At 39.6% G+C, this 15,377-nt stretch overlaps 2 protein-coding genes across 2 annotated transcripts in view; one reads left to right on the top strand and one right to left on the bottom strand.

Moving 5' to 3' along the window:
• The window catches only part of LOC140304777 (TNF receptor-associated factor 5-like), a 42,178-nt gene extending 36,554 nt beyond the window's left edge, over positions 1–5,624 (bottom strand). Inside the window, exon 1 of the mRNA XM_072383547.1 lies at positions 5,338–5,624. Within this exon, the coding sequence (XP_072239648.1) occupies positions 5,338–5,624 (287 nt within the window). The remainder of the gene's footprint in view (positions 1–5,337) is intronic.
• Positions 246–14,204, top strand: LOC140304911 (uncharacterized). Its single transcript, XM_072383711.1, has 2 exons — positions 246–444; positions 13,156–14,204. Exon 2 carries the CDS (start codon positions 13,158–13,160, stop codon positions 14,202–14,204), a length of 1,047 nt encoding a protein of 348 aa, XP_072239812.1. The 5' UTR covers positions 246–444; positions 13,156–13,157.
• The last annotated feature ends 1,173 nt before the right edge of the window (positions 14,205–15,377 follow it).

Raw genomic sequence — 15,377 nt, 5'->3', positions numbered from 1 at the left:
TAAACAAACCCACACGGCAACCACTGCAACCGAACTACACAGCTGCTGAATGATTGGCTGTACTGGTGGCCTCCGGGATACGATAGGCTGTTTCCACACGCTGGGTCCACCCGTCTATTAGCTGATTGGCTGTTTGTGTGTTTCTGATGGCAAGAACAAACTCCATGTAGACAGCTCCGCTTCTATAAAATTCGTTTCAAAACTAAAGTTCTATCCGAGGGGTGAGTCTGCCGCAGCGTGCTAGTGGCACTACTAAAAACAAACCCGAAACGCCACATTTGGAACTATTCTGAGTTTAAACAAGGCACAGAAGGTAAAGCAATAGACGATGGCCGTCCACTGTGCACGCATTGCCACCAAGCTATAGGAGCCAAAGGAGGCAACATATCCAACCTCATAAAACACCTGCAGTGCCGTCACCCAGATTTATATGTCGAATACCAGGTTAGTACTTCCTGTTTATTTTTATAATTGGCTAATATTAGGCTATATGCTCCATGTACAGGCTGAAGAATGAAGAGTTAAAAGATGTTGAAGTATAGTTTTCACAGGGAATCAGTTTCTGTTTATCGTAATTTGTCCTCTGTTTTATTATGTTGGAGAAGAAGCATTATTGTCAAAAAGATTTTTTTTTTAAAAATTAAGTGGATTTGTTATCCTAAGTCGATTATTTATATTAGTATTATGTTTATCATGCACATAACAACATACATAAAAATAAGTATTTATAACTTGTACAAATACATTGCAGTTGAAAAAAATAATAATTATTAAAAAAGGCTGCAGTATCGCGATAACACCCGGAACCGTGATATTTTGTCTGGTATAGTATCGTGGTTACTTATTTTGGTATCGTGACAACTCTAGCTGTGACTAGCAGCTAGTTAGCTTCAACTGTGGTAACATTTATCTAATGACAAATTCCTAACTGTTATAAGTGTAGAATTCTGTTAATTGTGTTTTCATAATTAACTTATAGTAGTACTGACGATTTATATCAAAAGCCAAGGGTTGCCCTCCTCACCCTGCCATGTTGCACAGTAATGTTACTACAATAGCTCAGAAGGGACAAATCAACACTGGCTTTGAAGTATGCCCTTCTTTTCTTTCATGGCCACCAAGAGACTGACCTCAAAGTCACAAACTGGAACTCGTGCTTATAATTGGACATTGGTTATATGCTTTCAGGTCTTTATCAGTATTTCTTAAAGTCTCCATGAAATCACATTGAATGTTTGGATCTGTCTTTCTCTATATATGCCATTGATAAACCAGTATCTGAACCAACAATAACAAGAAGTTGTTAAAGATATGTCTGGTATTTAAAAAATTGAAATTTTCTGAAAAATAATTAAAAATGTTTATGACCAAAACTCCTTTTGAGGTTGCACATAGACCAGCCATTTGCATTTAGCATGGCATTCAGGCACAAACTCTGAACTCAAACAGTGCTGGTATGTTTGGCCTCACAAAATAAAGAAAAAACCCTAAAGATCCTGTGTTTATTTTGAAATTGTGCAGTGCTGAAGTGTATACTGTCAAGAACGATGCAGGAAGGAAGGATTCTGCCATGAGTGAGACTGAACCTGGAAACTAAATGCTGTGGGGAAGTGATTGGTGATGATGTGCAGCTGTGGACTTGAGTGAAGCTAAGTGACAGGGGAAAAAAACATGACCAGAAACATAGCAAAGGACCTGAAAACATGAGGATCAAACATAAAACGTGACAGAACCTGAAACATAATAATAATCAAAACATAATCCGTGACATACCAATGAACCTCTAACCAAAGGACCAGATAAAAAAAAAGGGTGAACAAAAAACAAAAGAAATGCTCCAATGATGGTGCTAGATGTGTTCCCCTTGCTTTTCACCCACTTCTGAAAAAATGTTAAACACAACCAAGCACAGCCCAAATAATCAAGCTCTCTTCAATCTAAAATATTGCACAATTCCCTTCCTGCTTCTGGTTGGCTGGTTCATGAGGATTTCTAAATTTTTAGGTAAATGAAAACAAAATTTGACGATTGGGATTTAAGACAGCATTGGCAAGCTTACTTTATCTTTATATTAAAGTTGACAAAGTGAAAAAAAAGAAAGAAAGGCAACGGCTGACAATATGTTGCAGATGTCTGAACATTGCTTTTCAGATTTATGATATTAATTACTGCAGTTAAATACAGATGTAAAAAGATGAGCCTATGATACTTTTCCTGCAGCTCAAGATAAATACCAGGAAAAATGGCCATGCATCCTCATCCTGAGAGCACTTTACGATGCCATCTTTAAAGTCTGATATGATATCTGTATCACATCTCTGAATATAAAGAGCTGTATGAGAATTTGTGTGAATGGGTTAGTGAGAAACATTAAGCATGTAGACATGAAACTACAAAAAAGTGATTTAATGCAGATGTGCATTAAATAAATAAATAAATACTGCGTCAGGCTGACCAATGCTGGATTTTTCAACTCCATGTTAATGCAGGTTTGTCCAGCTGAACACACTCAGATAACACTCCTGCATATATAGGCTCAACTAAGACTCAAATAGGCCTCGGCTCCAAAGTCTCTTTTTTAATGTAATGTAAAAAAATTAAGTAGAAGAGTATATTACATATACTGTATATTATATATACAGCTTAATTCACAATAAAACTGCTTTCATTCACATATTTCTCAGTTTATTTTATCAGATGGCTAAACTCATCAGAAATTGGGACTGAAAATCAGTCCATTTGAACTATGTGTCAACTTAAGCATTTTCACTGTTGCTCTGCTTGGAAAAAAGTCCTGAATTTATAACCGCAGCCTCATCTGACAAAAAATCTCCCCGAAAATGTTTCCCTGATGATCTCCCAGAAAGAAAGTTAAAAATAGCAGAATAGCCTCAATCTTTTTTAACACTATCGAAAGCATCATTGTGACGTACATACCTTGGTCAATAACTCAACTTCCCTCTTGTGCATATATACCAGGCCAAGGATCAACAACGTCAAAGGGCTCTCAAATCTGCATCTTGTCAACTTGATGATTTATTTACCTGCAAATTGAGATCTCTGCCCTGCACCACAAAGTTTCTTCGCCTCTGCCCTGCTCCTCCATGAGAAGTAGCTGTGAGCTGCTTAAGCATAATTGTGCTTGTAGTACATTATAAGAGGCAGTGAATGTTGTGGGAAAACGTTGGAGACTTAAGGCAAAAACTGGATTCCGCTCTGTACATGTATACTGGGACAAGGGCAGCAGTCCAATTATACTGCCAGGTCGACCTGTAACAGCAACATGACTCCACTTTGCATGTAAATATGCTGACCTTAAAGTTGTAGATGTTATCTCTTGGTAAAAATATGTGACATAAGTACATTTTATCATTTACCTTGTTGTATATAGAATAGTCTATATAATATCTAAAGAGGGATCACTTTAGACACTGGTAGTTGTTCTTGTATCTTAAATTAGTCCGAAAGTTAAACTAGACTTAAATGAGTTGAGTAGAAGTACAAAAATCTTATTATAATACAGCCTATAGAGAACAAGGCCTTAATAGTTTGACAAGTATGAAAAAAGTGGGAATTATCTGCTGTTGCCCTCAGTGACCAAATGTCAACCCATTAGCTATAGTAAAGTTTTGAGAGACTTGTTTAGTACAGCCATCGTAAAAAATACTGAATGATGGAACTAATTAAAAGAGAATGTTGTCCATCCCTGAAGTCAGTTAATGAATTTGGATAATTTTTGACAAGCTGCAGTGAAGGGAGTTCTGGAGGCTTGTGGTGAGGCTATTGTCAGAAAAGCAATATAACATGAGTAGCTATGTTTTCATTGTTGTACGTTCTCCTTACAACAAGCTATTTTTATACATTATATACAATGAGTAATATTACAATAAGTCATATAAAGTCATATACAGCAAAATTGCAAAACTCCAAAATAAACAAATATATGAATACAGTAAATAATGTCTAAAAATTCTACTAGGAAAATAAAACTGTATTCACTTTTCCATTTATCTTTTACTGCATGATTCTGTAGTAAGCTACAGTATATGAGTCACTTAAAATCCCTATGGAATCTCAGTCCAAAATTATTTTTCATTAATAACAGCCTTCAAAGAGTGTCAAAGTCATCACGTTGGTCATCATATAGACCTCATATCAGCAGTACCGGTTACTGTAGTTTCACTGTGTGCGCAATATGTCCCAGGAATTAAAATAATTTTATCACTTGTTATGGTGAGGATTTACTTTAATTTGTAATATGTAATATTATGTAATTCCATGTCATTGGTTGTAAGTTAAAACTGGGCAACATTTATGGCATCCCTGGGTCATCAACCAAAGATTTAACTCTATGTATTTATGACCATTAACAATAGCATAACTGCAACTGTTATATCTGGTTGTTTCACATCAGTTGTAAAGCAAAACATGAAACACCCATCCTTCAGCACAGCCCTGTGGTGCCTTATTGCTGATTTGTGTGACTGCAAAGGAAGCCAAACTTCTTATTTTCCCTAAGTGGGTTTACATGATGAGATTAACTCAATTATATATGTAGTTGGGTTATGCTCCTTATCTGAGCAAGGGTAATTATCCTTTGTTACATGGCGGTGAATGTATCGAATCACTGGCATAAAGCATGCAATACCACAGTAGATAAGTGGCGCTGTACCCACTTCAACTATCGCTAATAGAGCCACTTCCGGTTGACGTCTTCACCACCAACAACAACAAAACTAAGGCATTCGAGAAAGATGGCGAACAAAGAGCAAGGTGAAGCTACGTCCCTCTACATTTGTGATGAGCATGGTTATGGCACAAATCGTGTTGTTTGTTTCTTTCTGACGGCGGCGGAGACAACAACAATAATATCGTCTCCTTCAACTTCCGGGTGACGATCGCGGGAAAAAATCTCCAGCATGCGCAGAACGCTCGATCCTATCCACTGTCGTCTTATCCCAGGGTCTTAATTCGATCGTAAGTAACCCGATCCGATTTGATTTCTTGTCGGATTAAGCTTGTTACATGAGCTGAATAACTCAATCTTATTGTAATTTAGCCGATCCGATTGCCCGCATGTAACCGCACTGACTGTGTGCTGTGGCTCAGATCTGGTCTTTATACAGGCCAATAGACTAATTTGCTTAATCTGTCAGGACTTTAGACTCTATGAGAGACACTGACAACATTGGTCTGAAGGAATCTTTTTAGCCATCTGGAAAAAGTACCTGGGACTAAAAATACTGGTTGCTTCTGGTCAAAATTCAACTTAAGAGAATTTTTAGTTAATTTATTTTATCAATTTTAAAGTTAATTTTAAGAAGAATTGTCTCTTACAGTAATCTTTGAAGGCAGTGGAAGCAGTAAATGTGTCCACAGGAATTCTGCTGGGGATTGAGTACAACTCCATTGCAGATGGGACAAACAAATTCCTCCTTTAGCTTCATCACAAACTTTAAAGAGTGTTGGACGGCGGCCAGCTCAGATTCCCAGGAGGTCATGGGACCTAGTGATCCCATCCTGGACTCCCTGGACTCCAGCCTCGACTCCTCAGACTTTGTCAGAGACTCTTTGGACTGCAAACTAGATTCCTGAGATTTCCCCAAAAATTCTGCTTTTGCCATGAGCCTGCAGGAGACAAAGACAAAAAGATTAAACAGATTATTGAGAAACCTTGACGACAGTTTTCATTATTGAATTTGATTGTTGCTATGATCAAGGTTAGAAGGTGACAGTGTGTCCAGTGGAAGTGGTTTTCAGGGGCTTTATGGCCTTCTCCACCACAAGGCTGCTCAAGGAGTTTGTCATCAGAGGGTGCAGTGGAAACTAATCAAAGAACTCTTCAGTGTGGCTGAAAGAAGCAGTCACTGGTTGTGGCTGAAATGAAAAGACGCAGTCAGGACTGCCAAAAAACACTTCAGTCACCAGGCTGAGGAAGGTATTCCACAAATGAAAAACCGATAGACCCTTCTTATTCCTCTATTCTCTATTCTGCTCCCCTCTGGTCCCACCTAAGGGTGGAAGCAGGGGAAGGTAGAGTGTGTTCGGCAGAGGAGTAAGTAGCCTAAACCGGCCCCTTTCCCTGACTTTGCCTTCTTCACCTTCTCTCTCACCTACTATTCCACTCTACCATCTGTTCCCATTTAAACACCCCAAAACACGAGAGATGCACCGATCAGGTTTTTTGGGTCAAAATCTTTGGATCAAATCCATACATTTTTTTTCTATATTGTTGTCTTGAGTAACTTTCATATATTTAATTAATGATTCTTCTTACACAACACTGACATTGTACTATAAAAATTAGGAGACGAGAAAGTATCATGAATTGACCACCGTTTTATTGCAGATGTGCATGTGAACAACAACACAGACAACAGTAAACACTCTCAGAGAGATACAAGTTGTAAACTATAAACCTTAGTTTTCCTTTGGAAAAAAGAATTCAATTTTAAAATGAAAAAATGCATTGCGCACAGCACACATGTGCACCAACAATAAACATTTCTCTCTCTCTCGGTGCTCTTTCTTCCGAGACAATTTGGAGTTTAGCTACAAGCTTTTTGTGGAAAAATAAAATAAATAAATGAGAATAAGAATAAGAACTGTACGCTCTGACATATGTGCAACTGCAACATCATCTCGAGAGACACTCTGTTGGACATACAACTTGGAGCTTATACTGTATCTTTCCTGTCAAAAAATAAACTCAAACTGCAACATAAACAGGCTATAGCCAAAATAATATAATAAAATAATATAGTTTCAAGACAATTTGTCAGCATGTAGGAGATAACTGACAATAGTGTGCAAACAAGTTCACAGTATTAGCAACAATCAAACAAAAAAATATTGAGCTATATGTAGGCATATCTATTTCAGCTGAGTTAGTTTCTGTGCCCTTTAGAGAGGAGTAGGGAGAGATCCATGCAAAATGAAGTGCACAGCACAATATAGAGAGGGGGGGTGGAGGTAGAGGGAGGGGGGGTAGAGTCAGACTCGCTTACTTCTGATTAAGCAGCATGAATGGCAGATTTGCCCTACTAAATATAAGCATCTCTGCATTTTTTGCAGTTAACCTGCTCCTCTTCTCATCCATAAGTCTTGCTGTACTGAAAAGACGCTCACTATCTACGCTTGTGCAAGGTGAACAAAGATAGGAACGTGCTGCTATTGCCAGTGCAGGAAAGCGGCCTTCATTGGCCTTCCAAAAATCAAGTGGCTGTTCGTTGTCTGGGATAACTGGTTCTGATAGGTAAAGAGTGTGATGATGTTGTGTTGATGTGAGCAGCAGCTTCATGTTACCCATCTTCAGCCAACAGTTCAGCATACATAGCATGCAAGCCAATCCGTGGTACCTTCTGTGGGGCCTCAGAGCCGCTCGCTGCAGAACTCTCCTCACGAACCTGTTACTCTGCTGCAATGGTCGGGCCAAGGATGTCAGACAGCAGCCTGCGCATCTGTGGCCTGAGAGCAGTGTGGAAAAATCTGTCCTTATAACTTTTTATTAGAAGAAAACAAAAGACAAAAGAAAACATTCATTTGTCATGATGGATTTAATAGGTCATGCCTAACTTAACACACACACGTTACTACGTTATTGTCACCTTGGATCGAGGAGTGTTGCAATCGTGTACAGGGGCTCAGATTAAATGTTCTTGAATCTCTTCTTGACAGATTCCAAGAGCGTGGCTTTGACCGTTTTCACACCATGATCGGTCTCTTGTATTTTCTCAAGAAGATGAGTGAAGGCTTTGATGGATGAAACTACATCTGCAGCTGATGCAGTTGATTCTCTTATTTTGTGTGTGAGCTCGTCAAAGGGGTCAAGCAGTGAAATAATATTTTCAATCCACTGGTTGGCAGTGAAAATGGCAGGCATATCATAGTTGGTTGCATAATTGCATATAGCACGTTTCTGTTCCAGTAAACTTTTTAGCATGGCAACAGTACTGTTCCACCTGGTGGGGATATCCTGCTGTAGCCGTTTGGGGTGCTGCATTAAAATGACCGACGATGCGTCGCCCAATTGTGATAACATCAATGACTGCACGCTGTGCCAAAATGCCCTCATTCACAGCAAGCTGGAGTGTGTGCGCCATGGACGGTAGGCTTGGTAAACCAGCATCCTTCATAGCCTTCGCCATGTTACTTGCGTTATCCCGTAGGATATTCCCCTTTGGGATCCCCCATGCTTGGAACATGTCAGTGAACGCTTTGGCGATGGCATCCGCCGTGTGTGAGCCAGGAAACTCTTGAGAGTGAAGCTCAACTCTCTTCAGCTCGAACTTTTCATCAATATACTGTGCAGTTAGACTCAGCATCGACATGGGACTCACACTAGAACTCCAAATGTCACTCTTGAGCCTATTGACGCGATATTGTCGTCCTTCATAAGACTTTGGATGCGACTGTAGATAGTTTGTTATAGCTCCGGCAAGCATACATCAGTCAAATATGTGCAACTCGGCAGCGTGTACCGTGGATCCAAGCAGTTAACGAGGTGTTTGAACCCGCTATCTTCTACAATAGAAAGCGTCTGATGATCAAGGCATATGAATTCCATTACCTTTTAATTTAGTTCCGTCTTATTCTTGCTGTCGTTGCTGTAGGGTTGTTGTAGTTTATGTGTCTCTCTGTTACGGTCAGCTGAGTTAGTGGCGGTGGCGTCTGGGTTGCTGCACGCTGCTTATGTTTCTCTGCCTTAGCAGCAGCCAACTTTAAAAACTCGGTATATTCCACTGCGTTGTGACAAACTTTCAGATGTCTTATCAGGTTTGTTGTGTTGAAACCCTTTTGAAGCAATCCTCCTTGAGATATCTCCTTTGCACACACCTTGCAAACTGCAAATTTACTGTCTTTTTCGGACACATTGTAAAACTCACATACCGGCAACGCCATTTTCAGTGTTGATAAGGTTTTTTTCCCCTCTCCTCCTCGCCTGCCCGTCTTTAAATATAGAGACTGTCATGCCCCCTTAAAGAAACTTGGGTCTGAGAAGTGGGAAAGCATGTAGTCAATGCACACACACACACACACACAAAAGGTCAAAGCACTGTCTCTATATTTAAACGTCATCTGATCGGCCTGCTCTGATCTATGTTAAATATTTACAATGATTGTATATTAGACAACAACAATAATAATAATTCCAAAAACACTAATAACAATAATAATAAATGACTAAATAAATAAATAAATTTGAGAAGAACATGTCAGCAGTCATAGTTAAAAAGCCTTATGGCTGTGGGGACAAAGGATATCCTGAACCTCTCAGTCCTGCAGTGCAGAGAGATGAGCCTCTCACTGCAGCTGCTTCTCTGTCCTGCGAAGATGCTGTGGAGAGGACGTTTATTATTCTCCAAAACAGAATATAATTTCCTCCTCATCCGTTGCTCCTTCATAGCACTGAGAAGGTCTAGCCTTCTGCCTTTTACAGCAATATCCAAAACATCATGTAAAAACTTTTTGTCCAAAGGAGCCAGGGTAATGCTAACTTCCGGATTGGCCTACAAAAATATCTACATAGCTTCTACAACCTTATCCTAATACTACTACTTCATACTTTATACTACAGACTTCATCCAAACTACAAATTGTACATGAGATCGTGCACTATTAAACTTAAAAAAAATATTTTACCGTTATTAAACTATCGTAGTTTAAAACTGAGCAGGTTTTTACTCCAAATCTACCTTTAACATAGGTGTGTATTGCAACTGCTAGTGTGGATGACGTCATCACTAGAGTGAAGCGGCACAGAAAAGGGCCGCGTTTCCCAGATTCGCTAAAAAGCTCTTAGCGCTAAGAGAAAGGTAGCTTTCTTTCCCTCTGCGCAGCATAACTGTCAGCCTGAAACACACTCACAAGCGCTGTGCTCTAATTAGGGCAATGCGTATCAAGTCCCGATCTATCGATTCAATCCATTCGAAGCCAAAATGCGGATATACCTGAATATTCGCCACTGTTATGTATGTGACAGCCGCAGCCACCAACAGCAGGCGAGGGACCAGTGAACTTAGCTGTCTGAATTTGAGTGTGAGACCATGGCCTCAACCACATTCAGCTCCACCAAACGATTATCCTTCGCCTGCCAGTACATTCACGTGTGCCTACACTGCTAAACACGTCGAAGTGCCCATAGTGTTTTTGTAGAAAAGTTTTGTATTAAACTAACACACCGACAACGCTAATTATAAACCGCACACAGGTATAGACACATAAACAGTGTTTGGTTGAAGTTAATGAGCTATCGGAGGTAAGAGCACATTCGAAATGGCGGCTGGCGACGACAAAAGTAGCAAACATAACGTAGGAAACGGAGCCATGCTTTTTTCAAATTGCAAATTTATAATTCAATTCTAGTAAAAATCTGACTTTTAACAATATAAATTGTTACTTACATGAGTTCGGTAACGTTTTTTCCTTAAACTCCGCGAAAAAACGTGTCTTCAATCTTGGAGAGAGGCCCGGGCTTGTTCTTCCGTTGCTGCAGATGGGCGGGTCGTGTTTTACTTCAAATATTGACGTTTAAACTGAGTTTTGTCAAATCAATTTATGGTAGAAGTCCAATAAAATCAATTTTATCACATAAAATAGTAAGTTACGAAAATATTCACACTTTTTTACTTCTGGATAACTAAAAAAACTAAAAAAGAAAAATTAATTGATTTATTGGAATAACTATACTTTTAAAAATTAAGTCATATGGACAATACCATTTTTTTGAACACATACGTCATCATCTCAAGAACAATGAGACTGTAAAATGTGTCTTTGAAGGTTGCGATCACCAAACTAATGTATATGGGACTTTTGCAACACATAAACACAGGAAGCATACTCCGCATACATCACAAGATTTCAAACCAGGGATTATCTCTGAGTTACCAGAGGAAGCACTTGATATTGAAGCCTCTGAAGAGGATGGTGACCACAGTGGTGCTAATTATGAAGGCAGTAGCACTAATGCACACTATGAAGAGGAGGATGGAAGCAATGTCATTGTAGAGTATATAGCATCCCTCTTGTTGAAATTAGAGAGTGTTCATAATGTTTCAGTTCGGTGCATTGATGAATTGGTTGATGATCTTCACTTTATAGCAAGTTCTGCCCCCATTTCTTTACTTAAAAGTGTTATTGTTTCACATTTTAAGAAAAATAACCAAACCATTGATGACACTTTTGTTACATCTTTGGTGGAAGAATTGTGCAAATCCAATCCCCTAAGCGTAGCACTCAGTAGTGTTGGTCCTCTGTCCTCCTCGTTCAAGAGACGGCAATATTATAAAGAACAATTTTAAGTTGTTGAGTACATCCTTGAACCAAATGAGAAGAGAAGCTTCCAATATATCCCAATTCTTCAATCTTTGATTCATATTTTGGGCAAAGAGAATCTTAGAGAAAAAGTTCTGAGTAAAAAACAGAACAAGTCATCTACTAAATACGAATCATATCAAGATGGTACAATCTATAAAGATAATGCTTTTTATTCTGAAGAACTAAGAATTACACTTGTACTGTACGTTGATGATTTTGAAATTTGCAATCCGCTTGGAACATCAAGAAAGAAGCACAAGATTACAGCTGTATACTGGGTGTTTGGCAACATTCCACATTCATCGCGATCCACTCTCAGCTCTGTATACTTGGCCCTTTTATGTAAAGCAGTTGACATCAAAAGATTTGGCTATGATCAAGTGCTTGCCCCCTTGCTAAAAGATATTGCTGTCTTGGAGCGGGATGGCATATACATTTCCTCTGTTGGACAAAATGTCAAAGGAATTGTATTTTGTGTAGCTGCGGACAATCTTGGGGCACACTCAATTTGTGGACTTGTGGAAAATTTTTCTGGACCATTCATTTGCAGATTTTTTCTTGGGGAACAATCAGAATTTCAAGTAAAGCAGGTGAGGTCTGGTGTATTTCCTGCTCGCACCCAAGAAGCACATGCCGCTCATGTATTGACTGTCAAAGAAAACCCTGCTTTGTCACACTGTTTTGGTGTAAAAAAGGCTTGCCCATTGACTGAAAATCTAAGCTACTTCCACTGTGTCACTGGCTACCCACCTGACATATTGCATGACATTTTTGAAGGAATTGTTCCCTTGGAACTGGGTCTGTGCTTCAGGGTTTTCATTTCTAAGAAATATTTCACATTTAGTGAACTTAACAGTGCTATCTTACAGTTTCCATATAAATGGGCTGACAAAACTAACTGTCCTCAGCCAGTTCCTGCAACCTTTTCCTCACGAAAAAGGATTGGAGGAAACGCGCATGAAAATTGGGCCCTCATACGACTGTTGCCATTCATTATTGGACACAGAATACCTTTGAATGATCAAGCCTGGCTTCTGCTCATGTGTTTAAAAGACCTTATTGAGCTTGTTGTTGCTCCAGTCCATAATGAGGAAAGCATTGCATATCTTGACTCAAAAATTTCTGAACACCGACACAGATTCCAGGAAGTATTCCATAATGAAGGGTTAATCCCAAAGCACCACTTTTTAGAACACTATCCTGAATTGATAAAAGCTTTTGGACCAGTGATTGCTTTCTGGACGATGCGGTTCGAAGCGAAACATAGCCAGTTCAAAAGGATTGTAAGGCATACCGGCAACTTTAAGAACATAGTCAAGTCCCTGGCTACGAAGCACCAGCTTATGATAAGCCACCACCTGCATTCCACAACAGTTTTGCCTGCTCTCAGTGTTGTAAAAGTAACAACAGTTCCAGTGGATGTCCTGCATGTAGATATTCAGGAGTCAATTAGGCATCTATCTCCTTCTCAGTCTCAAGTTCAGTTGGCTGACACAGTCACCTATCAGGGAACGAGGTACTCAAAAGGCATGATTGTGGTCTATGGTTCTACTGCAGGTCTTCCTGATTTTGCTGAGATAGTTCAAATTGCACTTGTTGAAGACGGAGTGCATTTTATTGTGAGAACACAGAAAGCCTGGTATGATGAACACTATCGTGGATATTATCTGGAGAAGACAAGCCAGATAACTCTTGTTGAGCAACAAAGCCTAAGTGATGTTTGTCCTCTGTCAGCCTATATTGTTGCAGGAAAGCAAATGGTGACATTGAAGCGCCACATCTGTCTCCAGTGTTGAGGATCATTGTATTATATCTCTCTATCTTCTGTCTTCCTAGAAATGGAGCAAACCATAAGATTCCGGGTCCTCATTGATCATGAAGTCAAGAAACTAACTCTCAGCAGTGGAATACCTTCAACTGTGGAAGAGTTGGTTGCAACTGTCAAAGAAAGTTTTTCCATCGCCACAGATATAAGTCTTCAATACAAAGATGAAGAATTTGATGACTTCTTTACCCTAACCTCTACAAATGAACTGAAAGATAAAGACACACTTAAAGTTGTGTATGTACCCCTTCACTTAACGCTGACACTTGTTCCACAGGAAAGCACCCCTAATGCTTCTAATGTCAGCTCTTTATGTGAATCTGTGAGTCTCTCTGGGGACTCACTAGATACTGTGATTCTGAGTCCCTCCCCCTCTGAAAGGCAGACATATTGCATGACATTTTTGTTAGTTGTGTTTCCCATTCCAAATTTCTCACACAACACCGAACTGGCTTTGAGACAAGGAAATGAGATTTATTTAAGAGATGGCACCCCAATGACATCACCATGTGTCAAATCAGACATCCTGGAGCGCCTGGCTGAGGCCATGTTTTCCTACACAGCTTACCCAAATGATGCCCAGAGATCTGCGGTGGCACAGGCACTAATAGAGAAGCATCCCTGCTTGAAGGAGCCCGGATCTTTTAATGGAACTTACGGGTGGCAGCAAAGCCTAAAGTACAAATGTGGAAACTACCGGACAAAACGGAAAGCACTAGGAAGTCCTGAACTCCAGGTAAACTCACTGAGTCACAAGTCAGAGGATGAGCGAAGATCTGCTAAAAATGTCAAGAAACCAAAGAGGGCAGAAGTGAATTACCTGCCCTCACACCCACATGGTGAAACAGATGACACCCTTGAGAATCTGAGACTTAACCTCATTGCAGCCTGTCAGAAAAAGGACTGCGTCAAGAGCATAAATGATATGATGGCCAGAACATACAGTTGGAGAAGACAGGAAGTGGTTGCCAAGTCTCCTGGGGTGGCAGAATTTAAGGAAAGATGGCCTGCTCTCTTCGAACCATTCCAGGTAAATGATTTATCATTTTATTTTTCCTGACCAAGTTTCCAGTGTGACTCGGACATGAAATACTAGACTCTCTTTTTGCCTGAAAACATAAACTAAAGCCCTTAATATCTTAAGTAACAGTCAAACATTTGCTGTCTTACAGATTAATGAAGAGTTCCGAAGGTGCACTGCTGTTCCACTGGAATCAAAATTTATGTCCCAGCTGGACAGGTATACTCCAAAGCTCCTGGAGCTCTTCAGTGCAAAAGGAGGAGTGACTGGTCAGCGCATCAAGAACTTGTTGATGGAACTGATACAGGTGGGGTAAAAGTGGTTTAAAAGGTTAAAAATTACTGTAATACTGACGTACAGGTATCACAGGTTTGGAGTAAAATTGCCAACAAAATTAATTAAGTTATTGTTCTTCCATTTACCCTAGGACCCAAGTGCCTCTGCAGTGAAGAAGAGAGATGTGACTCTGAGATGCCTCATAGAGTACATGGGAGAGAGTAGACAAGAGCTAATCTCTGACTACTGTGTAAATACTGTTTAAAAGCAGGTTTGGATCATTCTGATGGACAATCTGAAATTGGGTTGACTTTTGTGAACTGACTGTTGTGAACTGACTGTTGACTGAAGCAACAGTTGTCAGGTGGAGGTGGAACATGCAGCTAGTTGGCAGGATAGCCGATTAGCTCAGCACCACAGAGGGATGCCTTTCTGTCTGTTTCTGTTTTCTCAGGCTTTTTAAATGCAAATTGAAAATGCCAAGAAATGACTGGGAATGCATCCATTTCTTTCTTGTCTTAAGTCTAATATAAAATGGTCTTCACAAAAGTAATCATTATTTGAATTAAATCACACAACTTTTATTATATATTAAATGAGATTGTTTTTCTTAATTACTGTGTTTGTATCTTAAAGGGAACTGCAGAGACCACTGTCCATGAGGACCTTGTCAGAAAAGTTTGCTTATTATCATTAAATAAAAGTCACAGCCAGAGAGGCCAGTTCATATCAAAACTTCACAAGGAGAAGTTGGGAGACAAAGAGAACTGTGTTTTAAGAAGGAATGTTGTCTCCCCACTGATTGTTATCTTTATAGCTCCCCAAATAAGGAGATGCCTCCAAACTAAGGAGATATGCCAGACCTGGGCACTGTTAGCCCGATTTTTTCATTGGAAGCTCAAGAACAAGCTGGAGAAATCGTTTATTAAAAAAGTA

The sequence above is a fragment of the Leuresthes tenuis genome, unplaced genomic scaffold (genome assembly GCF_036924035.1).
Source record: "Leuresthes tenuis unplaced genomic scaffold, fLeuTen1.0.hap1 SCAF_4, whole genome shotgun sequence".
Lineage (NCBI taxonomy): Eukaryota > Metazoa > Chordata > Actinopteri > Atheriniformes > Atherinopsidae > Leuresthes > Leuresthes tenuis.
Note: the sequence above shows the minus strand (reverse complement) of the source record. Positions and strands in the feature narration are given on the sequence as shown.